The 15,552-nt window shown below is 41.9% G+C and overlaps 1 protein-coding gene and 1 non-coding gene across 6 annotated transcripts; both read left to right on the top strand.

The window, feature by feature from the left end:
* The first annotated feature begins 3,989 nt into the window (after window positions 1-3,989).
* On the top strand, window positions 3,990-14,467 carry RBMX (RNA binding motif protein X-linked). Of its 5 annotated transcripts, none has more exons than XM_054289423.1 (9): window positions 3,990-4,054; window positions 5,292-5,418; window positions 5,616-5,722; window positions 11,119-11,290; window positions 12,358-12,474; window positions 12,826-12,940; window positions 13,057-13,182; window positions 13,259-13,362; window positions 13,867-14,467. In XM_054289423.1, the coding sequence occupies exons 2-9, from the start codon at window positions 5,310-5,312 to the stop codon at window positions 14,172-14,174; spliced, it is 1,158 nt and encodes a 385-aa protein (XP_054145398.1). In that variant the 5' UTR covers window positions 3,990-4,054; window positions 5,292-5,309; the 3' UTR covers window positions 14,175-14,467. The 5 variants fall into 5 exon arrangements, with proteins under 5 accessions (XP_054145398.1, XP_054145397.1, XP_054145402.1 ...); XM_054289422.1 differs by having other exon boundaries at window positions 4,007-4,054; window positions 5,289-5,418; XM_054289427.1 differs by having other exon boundaries at window positions 4,007-4,054; window positions 5,289-5,418; window positions 13,274-13,362.
* Window positions 5,471-5,542, top strand: LOC128946010 (small nucleolar RNA SNORD61). Its single transcript, XR_008483917.1, has one exon. It is a non-coding gene; the product is annotated as a small nucleolar RNA SNORD61 (small nucleolar RNA).
* Window positions 14,468-15,552: the final 1,085 nt, after the last annotated feature.

Genomic DNA, 15,552 nt, shown 5'->3' on the forward strand with positions numbered 1-15,552 from the left:
GGCCCGGGCGCAGGTTGCCGAGAGAAGCTGTGGATGCCCCATCACTGGAAGTGTTCAAGGCCAGATTGAAGGGGGCTTGGAGCACCCTGGACTAGGGGAAGGTGTCCCTGCCCGTGGCGAGCAGGGTAGGGTTAATGAAATCAGATAATTTTGAATGTCCCTTCCAACCCGGACTATTCTAGGATTCTATGATACCAGAATCTCTTTTCAAGTTTTAGCCCCCAGCAAAAAGCACAGAATCAATTCGGTTGGAAAATACCTCAGATCATCGAATGTAACACAGGACTGAACACCACCACGTTAACCACACCACGGCTCTGGGTACTATATCCAGTCTTTCTAAATATCCCCAGGGACAGTGATTACACCACCTCCCTGGGCAGCCCATTCCAATGTCTAAGTACCCTTTCTGTGAAGAAATTCCTGCTATGTCCAACCTAAACCTCCCCCTGAAGACTCGAGTCTATGTCCTCTCATCCTGTCACTTGTTACCTGAGAGCAGCCAGATCTTCTTCACCTGGCTACATCCTCCTTTCAGGGAGTTGTAGAGAGTAAGTGAGAAAGGCTTAAGTAAGATATTACCAGCTCAGAAATTAGGGGTGGAAATCCAAGTTTTCATATAGCAGTCTGGAAGAATTATATTTGGTGGTTTTTTTGATGTAGCCTGTAATGTTTGCATCCACAACATGGCCTCTTGGTACAACACGGTCACCACAAACATGATGCCAAGCTCCAGTGTCAGCTGTTTAGGTGGCGATGGCAGGAGCAGTGCTCCGGGACAGCTGCAAAACATGTCTGAGGAGCAGGGTAAGTGCAAGTGATGGCTGCAAGCTCTGTGCTACCATGGTAAGATGGGTACTCACAGCTGTCTGAGACATTGTGCTAAAGGCATTCCTGTCAATGATACAGAAAGTATCATTGAGTAGCAAACACCTCGATCTCTCTGTATTTTCCATTTTGGCAAAGCTGTTGCTACTCACATTTCTGGACAGTGACACTACATTTGTATTGCCCTGCAAAACATCCACCTCCATTAATTTTAACCAATTCATCAATATGTAGTGAATTGCCATTACCATAGAACTGCAACAGGCAAAAAGAAAAAGAATAAGGGGGAGCACAGGAATTCTCGTGTTTTTTCAGCTGAGCCTGGAAATTAGAGTTGTCATTTCAGGCAAGTCCAGCTATGTCTTAGGGACCTATGATCCACCTTGTATGGCTCAACTGAAAGGAGCCAAAATGAGATTCCAAATAGGTGATTTGGGAGAAGCACATTAAGGAGTTCCAGTTTAGAAATGGCTGACAAAGTCCATGCCAGAAACAGTTATTTTGTGCTGTTCTCATCTACGCTAGTCTGAGTTTTGCAGAGGAAAATTCCTGAATTTCTATAAACACCCATCAACTGACAGTGCCTAGAAAATTGCTCCTTGTTATAAAATTATTATGCTCATTTTTCATTTATTAGTTTTTGATTGCATACCTAGAGTGAATAACATTCCCTTTTTTATTAATTCTGAATGAATCTTTTGGGTTCAGATTATTTATGTATTCATTAGTCCCCATCCCTCAGCTCTCCTAAACTTTTTATCCAGTTTAAAACCAAAGCATGATGAACTTGGTAAAAGGCCAATATGTTTGATGAAAATATGGAGCATGGTACATAGTACTTGCATGAACAAGTTTGCAGTGTAAATTCAACAACACTGTTAAACATGCAGAGATTCATTCAAGAGAGTGACAAAGAATTATGTACCCTTTAATCCTCTAGGAAAAGATCTGACTGAATTTGGAGCAAGACCATACATACACTATGTAGTGAGAGACTGTAAAATACCATTCCAGTTTGCAATGAAGATGCAACTGAGTTCTGATAAGAAGCCTCATGAAGACTCCTTTTAGAACAATGGTCAGAAAAATTTTTAGAACAATGGGTGGCCCTGATACAATTACAGCATTTATGTTCAAATGCTGTTTCAAATGTCATTATGTTCATGCTAATCCCACCTAACCACATGTTCAGTACGTGTTAACAAAATGTTACTAAAATGAAGCCTGGAGTCATCAATTAAATATTTTAGTCTTTAAATCAGAGGTGACAGAAAAGAGGCTTTTGTTTGCATTTGCTTATTTTTCCAGTTGTGTGGCAGTCAATAAATACACCATGGGTCAGAGAAGCACAGAGACCCCACCTTGACAGAGGCCATTTTTAGCATATTTCTTACAGGACTAACAATTTGCTTTAGTTTTCACTATCCATCCCAGGGAGGCTCCTAACTTTAAATTGTTTTGTATTGAAACTAGAATTTGAAGCTTTTCTTCATATGATAATTGGATGAGTATCTGGTAATGCCATTCTTTGGCAACTGCATTGATATCACAGGCAGTGCTGTTCCACCTACTTATAAAGGTCATCTTTCCCTTTCCCCCTTCACAATAACAGCATCCAGAAACTCTGAGCATCCACACTGGTAAGGTGACATCTTCAAGTACATACTGGAGTTTACAGTAGTGTTTGAGAGCTCCCCGCTTTTGTGTTCTTAACACATTTATGAGCTTCTCTGAGGCAACATTGCCTTCTGCTTCCCATAGCACAAACAGCAGCTGAATATCAGTATCTGACAGACTGAAAAACTGAAGATAAGGAGAGTCTGATGTTCTCTTATCAGAATGTAGCAATTATGCAGCTGCATAACTATAACAGCACTGGGCAGTGCCCTTAGAGTCCATAGACTCTGTGGCATCTCCCAGGAATGAAGGTCTGGAGAACTGCAAGCAAGAACTGCAAGGTAGAACTTAAAAGACTGTATGGTGGTTAGACTGGGTGGCACTAAGAAAATAGGCCTTGATAACTGATTAATATAAATCTAGATAATCTTCAGGTTCAAATAATGAAAGTTTAGCCAATTTGTGCATGAGCAGATTTCCTAACTTTTCCACTATGAGGTTTAGCCAGCCAAAGAAAATCACAGTTGAACTTTGAGTACAAATAATTAACAAATTGAGTTAGTTGAACAAAAATGGCAAAAATTTGTGCCATCAACACGTTTAATTTTAAATCACACTTGTTTTGGTTTACTGTTATTCTCCAAGGAAGGGGTGCTGCCATACACATCTATTAATCAAACTAATTAAAAATGCCTTTAAGGCTGCTTTAGCAAACTGGGTTAAGCTCCTGCAAACTCCAAAGTTTAACTGATACTACTATGATTTTCCTTCCAAAGAAGTGATAGATCTGCTGCTTCACAAAATCAGTTAGCATTGGAAGGGACCTCTGGGAGATCATCCAGTCCAATCCCCCTGACAAGGCAGGGTCACCTGGAGCAGGTGACACAGGAATGTCTCAAGAGAGGGAGACTCCGTGACCTCACTGGGCAGCTGTTCCAGGGTTGTGCTACCCTCAATGCAAAGTTCTTTGTCATGTTGAGCTGGAACTTCTAGTATTTTAGTTTATGACCATTGCTCCTGTCACTAAGCACCTCTGAAAAGACTCTGGCACCATCCCCATCCCATGGCATCTGGCTTTGGGATTTTTATATGCATTAGTGAGATCCCCTCTCATTCTTGAACAGCCCCAGCTTCCATGTCCCTCCTCGTAAGAGGGACGCTCCAGACATCTAATCATTATTGTGATGATTACTATCTCCAGTAGCTCCTTTGTCGTGCTGAGGAGTCCAGAACGACACAGCACTACACATGGGGCCTCAATCCTTCGGGACGAGGCACAGCCGGCAAACAAAGCTCTACCCCTCCTTTCGCACGGCGCACTCCCGCTGTTTTCCCGCCGCTCGCGGCCTGCGGCCCGCGGCCCGCTCCCCGCTCCTGGCAGGACGGGACTCCTCGCCCCTGTGACCCTGTCCCATCCGGGCCCCGTGGTCCCTCGGCCGCGACGGGAGCCTCGCGCCGGCCCCGGGGGGTCTCGGGAGCCCCCTACCGGGCTCGGCGCTGCCGGTGCCGCCGCATCCGGGGCTCCGTCCGGCAGGTGACGTAAAGCTATAAAGGCCCGCAGCGCCTTTGTTCGCCCCCATTGCGCAGTTGCAGATCGGCGCGGGCGGAGGTGAGCGCTGCTGCGGGCTAGGGCTCTGCGGGCGGCACCGCAGGACGCTGCGGAGACCCGTGGCGAAAGGTCCGTGGGGCGCGGGCCGCGTGGCGCGCCGCTCGCGGCGGAGCAGAGGCACGGCGGAGCCGGGCCCGGCCCGCAATCCCTTCTTGCCCGGCTCCGGTTAAGACGGCGGGACCCCCGCCGTTGCGGTGGGGCGAGGAGGGTCCTGGCGGTGTGAGGCGCGGTGTCCGCCATTTTATGTGCGGGGGTTCTTGAGCATCCCGGGGGAGGGCGAAGGAGGCATGGCGGGCGCGCCGCGGCGATGTGTGTGGACGGGCTTGAGTCGCGCGGTGGGTGAGTGCCGAGGAGGCCGCCGGCGCGGGGCCGGAGCGGAGCGGCTGCCAGAGGTGGCCGCCATTTTGTGGCGGTGCCGGAGCCCGCGGAGGGTCCGACGCCCCTCGTGCTCACCGTGCCCGGAGCGCGGCTGAACCCTCGCCCCGTGCGGCCCGGCTCGGCCCCGCCGCGGCTCCCTCGGGGGTGCTTTGTCCGCGCTCCCGCGAGTGCCGGAGCTGGCGCGGGCCTTCCCGCCATCGCGCTGGAGACACGCGGGCAGCGCTTGTCCGCAGGCGCCGGGCGGTCTGCCAGGCACGGGGGGTTTGGCTTTGTCTTCGGCTCTTGGGCTTTTTTCTTTTTAAGCCCTCCCGCGACTGTAGCAGTGACATTGCTGTGTAGAACTGCAGTGGTGGTCTGGTGTCAGTTCAGCCTCTCATGTTGTGTAGGCCAGGACTTAAGCATAGGCTCCATGTACTTTAAATAATACAAAGAATGAACTTAATTTAAAAACACTGGCCTAAGATGCTCTGAAGAGTTAACAATTTTGTATTACGTTGACATATTAAGCAAATTACTTAAAACGTCCAGGACAAAAGGAACAGCACTTCTGGAAGAGTTTTCACATTCACCAATATTGCTTCATTTTAACAGTGCCTTGTTCCACTATTCAAATTTCTATTGAATATCTTTTGAATATATTATATAATGTGAAGAAGTAACTGTTAATACTACTTCGAGTTGCTTCCACTGCAAAAAATTGTAATTACTTGATTTTTTTTTTTTATACCTCATATTTCTTACTTAATATCTTTCTAAAGAAAATTTGCTTGTACGTTTGAGGACAGAAGTAATTTATGTACCATGAAGTCACTATTGCAGTCTGATATTTTGTTAATAATGGCCTCATTCTTTTTAGTAGGTCATTCACAGAATCAAAATGGTTGAAGCAGATCGTCCTGGGAAGCTGTTCATTGGGGGCCTGAACACAGAGACTAATGAAAAAGCCCTTGAGGCTGTATTCGGCAAATATGGACGCATTGTGGAAGGTAAAGAGAACTTTTCTTAAGATAGCAATAGTATACAACAAACAACAGCATAGCTGTGATGACTTTTTGGCATTGATCATCTGAAATGATGGTGCTTACATGTCCTCTAAGAAGTTCTGAGCTTAAAAGGTTAAATAAAGGTTAAGTGTTCCTTACTGGGAATTACAGGGAAGGCTGATGTGACTTTGTTTCTGCAGTCCTTTTGATGAAAGATCGGGAAACAAACAAGTCCAGAGGATTTGCATTCGTCACGTTTGAGAGTCCAGCAGATGCAAAAGATGCTGCCAGAGATATGAATGGAAAGGTAGGAATTAAGACCATTTATGTGTTGCAGTTGCTACTGAGCAGGACAATTAATCTTTGGGGTAAATCAACTGGTAATAAAAGTTGAAAAGAGCATGGATTAGAAAATTGTGGAGACAAGTTGTGACTTTAAATTTGACAAAATGTCTCTGTCTCCGTGTTTCTCCTGTTCATGGATTTGCTAATAGAAAATGGAAATCTGGCTGGCAGTCAGCTATGCTCTCTTTTCTTATTGTTCCTTAATCGGTGATGGAGGAATCAGCTCTTCATTCTTGCATGTTTCAATAATGATTTTTGGGTTAATTTTCCTTTTTGATCATATTTGAATGCAATACTGTGTAAATTCCACTTCAGGGAAGTGACTTACCTGAAAATTAGTAATTGTTCCTTTAACATGGGTAACTGTGATTTCCCTTGAGTGCTGGAGCATTGATGAGCTATCTGGTATTCTGAGTATAATCTCCTGCATTTAGGCCTTGCATCATTGATCTGCTTGGTCTGTGTGAGGGCCGTCTTTCTAGTTTATGTGCAATGGCTTTGCAGTTAGCCAGCAACCGAATTTATTCATTTATGCCCTAAAACGCAAGGATGTAGCTTTAGGAGCAATAAGATATGTATTGTCTTTAAAAATAAAAATATAGGCGTTTGCAGCACAGGTTCCAAGATAATACCAGGATAGTTTGTCAGAGAATTGTAGGCTGCTGTAATCTGTATCTGTTGTGGCACGTGCTTGAAAAGGTAGATGTAAGTTGGCAATTTTTTGGTAAACAACTGCTTATCTTTATAAAGGTGCTGTCTCTTCAGGCAGGGAAAGCCATCTTAGGTCTCTTGAATTGCAGACTCTGGTTTTCCCTGCATTCTGTGAATGATTGTGTTTAGGTCACACTGTACTGGCTTTGTAAGCAGTGTCTCTTAAGATGCCATTCAAGTAAAGTGAAGAAACATCGAGTGATTGTGATTAATTGACACTTGGGATTTTGGTATGTTTGTCTTGTTTAAGAAGTTGAAGTGAAAGAAAAATATCAGTTGTTGCAGTCAGTAAGTAAAACAACTTTAGGAATAAGAAAGTGAGCTTTGTGTAGTGTTCATAAACACAAGAGGTTTGTAAAACCTCTTGTTATTTGTGTTATAGCAGGGTGTGATGTTTCTGGATGCTTTATGACAATCTTATCACAATTAGGGTTATTCTCTTAGAAGACTTCCTTCCCTTTTAAGCAAGCTAGTAGTTTTGTCAAGGCAGAGAGTGGCAAATTCAGATGATGTTCTTTCTATACCAGCCTAAACATCTGTCAGGGTGCTCCTTTTATTGAATTTTATTTCTCTACTGTCTAGTTTGCCACAGTTCTGAAGACTTGTTTACTGCCGTGCTTAAATTATTTATTTTCTCTGAAAACGTCATTGAATCCTCACATAAGGTAATTTCAAGGACCAATAGGCAATTGTCAGACTGAAAGGAATTCAGTCACTAATCTGTGTGTTTGTGGAGTGCAGCTTGCAAATCAAAATCCCTCTGAAAATTATCACCAACTGTTCTACATCTTGAATGTTGAGGCCCGTGTTTGGTCACATTGGAAATATTTGGGACAATACTACTTGGTAAAGTAGCTAAATGAGACAATGTGTGTGGCTGAGGTTATGTCTACTTGTTCTGGAATGCACAGTCTGCATTTTTGGCAAGAAACACTAGAAAGGACGGCCTTGTGGATCATCGTTCTCGTGGGTTTGTCTTCACTATAAATCTGGAAATACCTTCATCTGCTTTGAAATTGGAACAGCAAATGGTATATGAAAAGAACATTCTCAGATGGGATTTGCTCTAGAATGTCTTCTGGTCCAAGTTGCTTTGACCATGGATATGAAAGATATTCATGCGGTGGTCTCTCCTTCTCATCTTCAGAAAGCCTTCTGGACAACAGGTACTGCTTGTATTCCAAAAAGACTCTGCATTCAAGGTCTGAGGGAAGAGCAGTGTTTAAAGCCTGGTGTGAGAAGAGGCAGTTGTCATAAATCACAATTTGAAGGTCTCTTTGTCCATTTGGAAAAGATGGGTTGGAGCATTCCCGAGATTCTAATTCTACTGAGAAGCAGCAGCAGAAGCACTGTGCAGACTGCAGTTCAAGCAGTCTGTAAGGAGTTAGGTGATCTGTCTGGTTGGGGGAAGACTTCTGCATTGCCTGTCTGTTGCTCATTCTGTCATCCCAAAGGAATTTGAAGTTGTAGCCAGTAGAAGAGACTGACTCCAGTAGATTCTGCAAGAATGACTTTGCATTTGATTTTTATTTTGCAAATGTTTATGAAAATATATGCAGAGTTTTGCACCAGTTTGGGTGAGGGGTAGTATGTGAACAGCTATATTTCACTATACTGAGACAAGCATAGACTAGTCAAAGTGTTGAAGCGTTGAAGATCAGTTTGTCCTGCAGAAAGAGATCACAAGATAATTATTTTAGAGTTGGGATGGAGATTTCTCACTTCAGTTACTTTGTCTTCTAAATTCAATCAATGCTATGATGTCTGAGCAGTGCAAAAGAAATGTAAAGTACTTAATAGCAGCTTGCTAGCCTTAAGAAGAATCTTAATTCATGGCTGTCAAGTCTCCATCCTGATGCCACAAAATGAACATGCTTACCTGGACATAAATGTGGATACTTTCCAGTCTGTAATGGTTGTTTGGTGCAGTGGGCTGTTCTCATGACATTCTGATTCTGCATCTTTAAGATGAAATGGATAATTAAAGAGAGGATATGACCTTAGGCAAAAAGGGTCAGGACAAACCAAAGATTTTATTCCAGTGTAGACCTGCCAGGCCAGCTGGTCTGTGTTAAGAGGATGGAAGCAGATGCTACAATCCCTCCAGCGTGAACTGTACTCAGCACTATAGAAGATTGTGTAATTAACAGAAAGTTCTTCCTGTTCTTTTGGGAAGAAGTGATACAATGTACAGAAGCTTGGCCTCTTGAGAAATGGATCTTCATTTCTTGGATATATATGGCAAAATGAAACTCACTTCATGTGCCATCAAGGAACATGGAGAAATGGAGTCATTGCAGTATCAGCAGCGAAGTGATCCATTGAAGAGGAAAGCCCTGTGCGGTGCTAGGACCAGCTTCATGCGAGTTATTGTAACAGTTTCTTTGAAATACTTGATTTCTTGCCCCACTCCCAAAATTGCGCAAATTTCATTCATCTTTTCTGTTGAAATGTAGAACAGTTTGCAGGATAGTTCTCTAATTGTGTTTGGTTGAAATTCCCTGTCTCACTTTACAAATATGTACAGCTTATTCATTTCACACATAGGAGACTTTGATTGCCAAACTATTACTGTCCTAAATTACTTGTAGCTTAAATTATTTCCATGCTTTTTAGCACCAAAGTGACTTTACTTTTTGGTGCTCATATCGTATTAAAAATGCTTCTATAACACTCAAAATCAAGGTTATAAAAATAAGCTACTGAGTGTTCATGTTGACAGCTTGTGCTTTGAGCTCATTGAAAAAACTTCCTTATTTTGAAATGGGTTGTGTGACTTTTATGTTTGGTGAGGTAAGACCTTTCTTTGAGCTAAGAAACCATAAAATGTCCCCTTTGCTTTGAAATAGGACTAACTTCAACAAATATTTTCTGGTTAGCAAAAAATACATTCTTGTATCTAGTGAAAGGTCTTTCTGGACCTATGGAATAGCTTTTTAAGACTATTTCTGTAAAGCAGTGTGCAAACAAACAATCTTTTGCCAAGGTAAGATGCTTAAGTGCAAGGCAGAAGAAAACAGGAGGAGAAATTACAAGGAAATCTGTGCCTCCTACCTAACAGAAATGAAAGAATTTAAACCTAGCATCCAGGTTTTCAAAACCCATGCTTGCAGAAGGGGACAGTGTTTGTTTTCTAAACTTAAAACAAGCTGTCAAGACTATCCATGAAATGAAGGACAGCAGTGGCCATAGCAAAGCTTAAGGCTTCAAGCTCTCTGTTCATGCTTGAGAAGGATGAAACTTAAAGATTAATTGCAATGGCAAATCACATGATGCAAACTGAGAAGTTCCAGTCATTAGAGTGGATATTTCAGTTTGTCATGCCAAAAGGCTTTTTTTTAGAAACCTTCCATAAGTAAAATATTGCACTAAGTCAAAGCCAAGACCAATATGATTTTGCTGGTATTTCTTACTTTTTTTCCCTCACAGTGGATCAAGTTGAACCTGTGTATGTACACTCAGGTTTTTAAACAATCACTGCAACTCTGAGCTGGCAAAATACATCCACCATTACGGTGAATTTTCAGAGAGCTAGATTTTGACAGAGAACAAAAAATATTAAGTGCTTCTATAAAATACTATTAGCAGTGTAGATAAAGACATTACTAGCAGTCTAGCAGTTAAATTCCTTCATTTATTGCAGCAAAGAAGTGCAATGAACAACACTTTCTGCCTGATAATTAATAAGTTGTCAGGGCAGAGTTAAATATTTAAGTGCTAAAAAAGACAAATAAACCATGTTTGCCAGGATAGGCATGGAATAACCTAATTTTAGCAGGGCTTGTGGTCTTGATTGTGCTATAATAGCCAAACATGTGGCATTTAAAGATCATCCAGAAATTTGATTAACTAGGTTGTATTACTCAGCTTGTAAGTACCTGCTCGCGTTTGAGGTATATTGGCTGCAGAGTTCCTGGTATTGCAGATCTGTATTCCAGCAAAAGCTTCTACTTTTTTCATACCACAAAAAAAGAATACAACCACGCAACAGAACCCACAAACAAAAATACCCCAACCACAAAGCACCTTCCCTGTGGAAAAGCAAGTAATAGAGTAAATTGTGACAGTCACCTTGATTGAAAACCCAGCTTGAAACACTAGAAAAAAGAGGTGAATTGGCTTACTCAGTCTGCTGTGTAGATGCTGAAATTGCTTCTAAATACTTCAGTGATCACCGTTTTATCAGGACGTCAAGAAAATGTACTAAACGGCCTCCCCATTGCCAGAAATTCCGACTGAAGCTAAGTTACCTTCAGCTTAATCTTTTAACTACAGGTGCACTCCTAGTTTGGTACAAAAGTACATGGCAATTGAAAGTAAATTATAGATCATATATCATGTTTCATTTACAGAATAAATGACGTGGGGCTGCCGTAATCATTGGACACTTGTGTTTTCACTGAAAGGCCTTTCTGATGCTGCTCTGTGGGTTTTTTGCCATCAATACCACAAGAATGAAGTACTGTAGAAATTGAAATTAGGCCCAACATGCTGCTGAGTACTTGGGGACTAATACTGAAGACTGAAATCAGTTCTAGAATTGCTCTAACTTATAAAATGGAAGCCCTATAAATAGTGAAGCAAGAGGGGCTTGATTTAAGAAATACAAACATGACTGAGCAGTAAGTAAAGCAGCTTCTTCTTTAGTCATTAGATGGGAAGGCAATTAAAGTGGAACAAGCAACCAAGCCATCCTTTGAAAGTGGTGGTAGGCGTGGGCCACCACCCCCTCCCCGAAGCAGAGGTCCTCCCAGGGGCCTTAGAGGCGCAAGAGGCGGAAGTGGCGCGAGAGGACCACCTTCAAGAGGGAGTCACTTGGGTATGTATTGACCTCTCTCATTATACACTTCGACAACACAAGACCAATCCCATTGGAAGATGACAATAATCCTACTGGAAAAAAAAAAGTCAAACACCTGAATAGTGCACTCCTTGTTCTTTATTAAAATGATGAAATACGATCTCGGCAGTTTAGTCAAAGTTTTGATTAGGCAAGTACCTTAAGAAAAGGCTTTCAGATGTGAAGATTCCTTTCTACAACTAACACTCCACTTGACTTTTGCCTATGAAAGAAAAGCAGAACTCCTGCCTTGCACGTGAGAAAGGAAGCTTTCTGGTATTCAAGTTGAAAAAGTGATTCGCTACCACCAGGGAAAGGGAATTGCCTTTCATTCTTTATAGCAAGAGGTCTAAACTGAGAAAATTGTAGGGCTGATGCTTCCAGATCAGAGTGAGAGGGCAGCTAAACCTTTTTTGTTAAGTTGAAGCATTCTAAAGTACATTACTTGATACTGGATATTCATTAAGATACAGCTATTTATTCAGACTTTTCAGTATCAAAACAAAACTCACTTAAGTAGCAAACAGTACCTGAGGTGTAACAGTAAAAGCTGTAAGACAGGAAAAAAACCCCTGGAAATAGTGAAACTTCTGTCTTGAAGAGTCTGTATAGTAGGTTCTGCAAACTCGGTAGTAGTGCCTCTGTTCCCTCTCTGTAGGCTCTTCTTTAGTACATCCCCCCCAAGTAGCTCTTCTGAGAACAGTAACTTGTTAAGCATTTAAGCTGTGACTGATTACAGGTATCAGCTGTCTTTTTCCTTTGTGTCACACCCTGTGGCTTTTGGATAAGTTCTAAAAGACAGTTCTTGACAGGAATTTAGGCTGTGGGAAGTTTGGCTCTCAATTCTGCCAGTACCATTTAAAGTGGCTAGAAAACAGGAGAAGGTCTAGTTTTAGAAGTTTAGACAGGAGAGGACTAGTTTTAGAGATTTACTGTTGATCATGTAGTGGTAATAATGGCACCTTTAGGTTGTCCTAGTTCAGGCTTTAAGAAAATGCAGGTGAGTATCACAGAAATAATAATTGGTTTGTGGCTTCCCCTTCTAGGGTCTTCTCGAGGGCCACTTCCCATGAAGAGGGGTCCACCTCCACGAAGTGGAGGCCCTCCACCTAAAAGATCTGCACCTTCAGGACCAGTGCGTAGCAGTAGCATGGGAGGAAGAGGTGAGGACTTCCTGACTAAATTAATTGCTTGGTCAGCTCTAGAACCTTAGTCTTCCCTTAGGAACTGGTGCAAATCATTGATTCGGACTTCAGTCTGCTGTGGGATGATGTACTGTTTCTCTAACCTTTGTTTCCTTTCAGACCAGTATAATTTTGTAGCTGTTGGGAACAATTTGGTGCTATTTGAATGTGTTTTGTCTAGTGCCGCTTTAAAATTGTACAAGCAGAAATGTGAAGTGTTCTAAATGTAGGCTCTGGAGATATTATTAAATTGCTTTAAGCTATTTGTTAGCATTTGCCTTGAATGTTCTGCCTGGCTAAATGCTAATTAAACAGACTGTTTCTTTGAAGCTCCTGTGTCACGTGGAAGAGATGGTTACGGTGGTCCTCCACGCAGAGAGCCAATGCCATCACGGAGGGATGTCTACATGTCTCCAAGGGATGATGGCTACAGCACTAAAGATGGGTAAATTCTTCTACTGTTTTATTTTAGTGAACTGGTTTTTGTTTGGAGAAGGATCTTGATTCCAGATCTTCTGTGGTAGAACAAGTGGCTAACATCTCAGTTTTTGTTCTTTGTAGTTATTCAAGCAGAGATTATCCCAGTTCCAGGGATACCCGGGACTACGCACCACCTCCACGAGACTACGCATATCGTGATTATGGTCATTCCAGTTCACGTGATGAATACCCCTCCAGGGGATATAGGTACCTACTGTTGGAGTTTTCTCCCTGTCACTTTATTTTTGCTGTAATGTTAGTGATTTGTACTAAGTCTTAGTAGTCTTTCCTCCTATAGCGATCGTGATGGATACGGTGGCGGACGTGACAGAGACTACTCGGATCATCCAAGTGGAGGCTCCTACAGAGATTCATATGAGAGTTACGGTAAGAATCCATTTTGAGGATCATATAAATGTACAGATGTCATAACATCTGACTTTGACTAGGTTGCTTGTGTTTTAGGGGGAAGTGGCACAATTTTTTTCCCCTACAGTGAAAGTGCAGTTGTTGGTTGTCATTTGATCGTCTTTTTAATAAGCTGTAAGCTAAAGAAGCAAAGTCTACAGTTCAGAATGACAGCTGTCTCTGGAAAATATGGCTGAATTTCTTCTCTAAAATAACAAGCTGTACTGGAATATCCAGTTAAAGAGCCTGCCTGAATAAACAAACACCGTCTTCATTCCTTCAAAATCTCTAAATCCACTCACTGCCTCATATGCAATCCCCACTTAAAATATCATTAGTGTGGCAGATTATATTAAGACCATCTCAATACATATAAAAAGAATAGCAGTAAACATTTTAATACATCAATTCTGTAAATTCAGATTTGAAATTGTTCTATATAACTTATGGTGTTGCCGTATTACCTGACCGTTGACCCTGCAGGTAACTCACGTAGTGCTCCACCTGCTCGAGGGCCCCCGCCATCATATGGTGGAAGCAGTCGCTATGATGATTACGGCAGCACACGAGATGGATATGGAAGCAGAGAAAGTTACTCAAGCAGCAGAAGTGATGTCTACTCAAGTGGCCGTGATCGTGTTGGAAGACAAGACAGGGGTCTTCCCCCATCCATGGAAAGGGGCTATCCACCTCCTCGGGATTCTTACAGTAGTTCAAGCCGCGGGGCGCCCAGAGGTGGTGGCCGTGGTGGAAGCAGATCTGATAGAGGTGGAGGCAGAAGCAGATACTAAAAACACTCTTAAACTTTTGGACCAAGACAGATTATTTCTCAAATGTGGAAGCTGTTCTATCTTTACTACCAGAGGACTACTAAAAAGAAAAGTTGTTTTTAACCTTTTTTTATTGTTGCCTGTTAAGTTTTTCCCTCCATGACTTTTATGCTTTTGTGAGAAAAGTTGAAACAATGTTTAATATCATTTCAAAATTGTTAACATTTCTTTCAGAAAGCAGATGTTAAATGTATAAGCTTGAGCTGTGTACTAGTGTTGTAATTTTCAAAGTAAAGTTTCCCTGAAATGCCACACTTACATCTGATTTTCGTCATGAATGGAACAAGCTGTTCTTAAGATCTTCCACACAACATCCAACCATCTAACAGGGAGATGGATTGTTCTACATGTTCAGCTTCTCATTCTGAAAGTATTGCTTGTGATTTGGAGGGTGGTGGGGATGATTCCACATAAAGCTCAGTTATGCCTAGAATTTGAAGTCACAGTATTCCCAGTACAAAATGCCTTCAGATCCTTGTGTTAAGAGAAATAGAGGATTTCATTCACTTAAGCCAGAAAAGCAAGTGGATAATACTATATTCTGCCTTCCTACTGTTTCATGGGGAGTTTAAAAAGATCTCCCCTGCAAAAAAAAAAATCATGTTCGTGTAAGTCAGCTACAAAATACTGTTAAAAAAACAACAATCTGCAAACCATTGACCAATTCCATCAAAGAAGCTGCAAATGGATGCTTACTCACACTGTTTCAAATTTTTGCAACTCTGTAGTGTTTCACTTTTAAAGGAACATCTTTGATTCCAAAGGAGAAAATAAGATAAGCAAAGAAGTCTTTCTCTCCAACTTCTGAAAGGCTTATGGCTTCCTAAAATAAGTGAATCTTTCAGCATTCCACAGCTGATTAAGAGCATCAAATGCCTGTGAAACAGCAAAGATGGTAAGCAAAGCAAACTAGTTTTTCAGTCTAAGTCAAAATTGAAACAAGTTAACTTCTTCTAGTACAGTAAGACAAGCTGCATGTAATGGCAATGGAAGTGCTGTATAGATTAAAGAAAAAAAGAAAATAAATTCCCCAATACATTAGAAATTCTTCAAATTCAACAATCCTTGGATAAAAGCATTTATGGCACCAGTTTTGAAACTAAAGCTGTAATCCAGCTCACTGTAGACAGTATTGCCATGTAGCGTGGGGAGGGGGTATTTTGTGACCAGTATCTCTCAGTGAAGATGCTTAAAAAGGCTGCATATGCAGCATATTAACAAAATTTAAACCTTGTGAAGTGAGGAACTGGTTTAGGTTGAGACATATCAGCTCAACTATTGGGAGTTGGAAGCAAGAAATGCAGAGTTGATGTTTAGTTGGATGCCTAACTCTGTTTAG

This window comes from Melozone crissalis, unplaced genomic scaffold (assembly GCF_028551555.1).
Source record: "Melozone crissalis strain CALT ecotype California unplaced genomic scaffold, PUWL_Pcris_2 ptg000068l_1, whole genome shotgun sequence".
NCBI classification, from domain to species: Eukaryota; Metazoa; Chordata; class Aves; order Passeriformes; family Passerellidae; genus Melozone; species Melozone crissalis.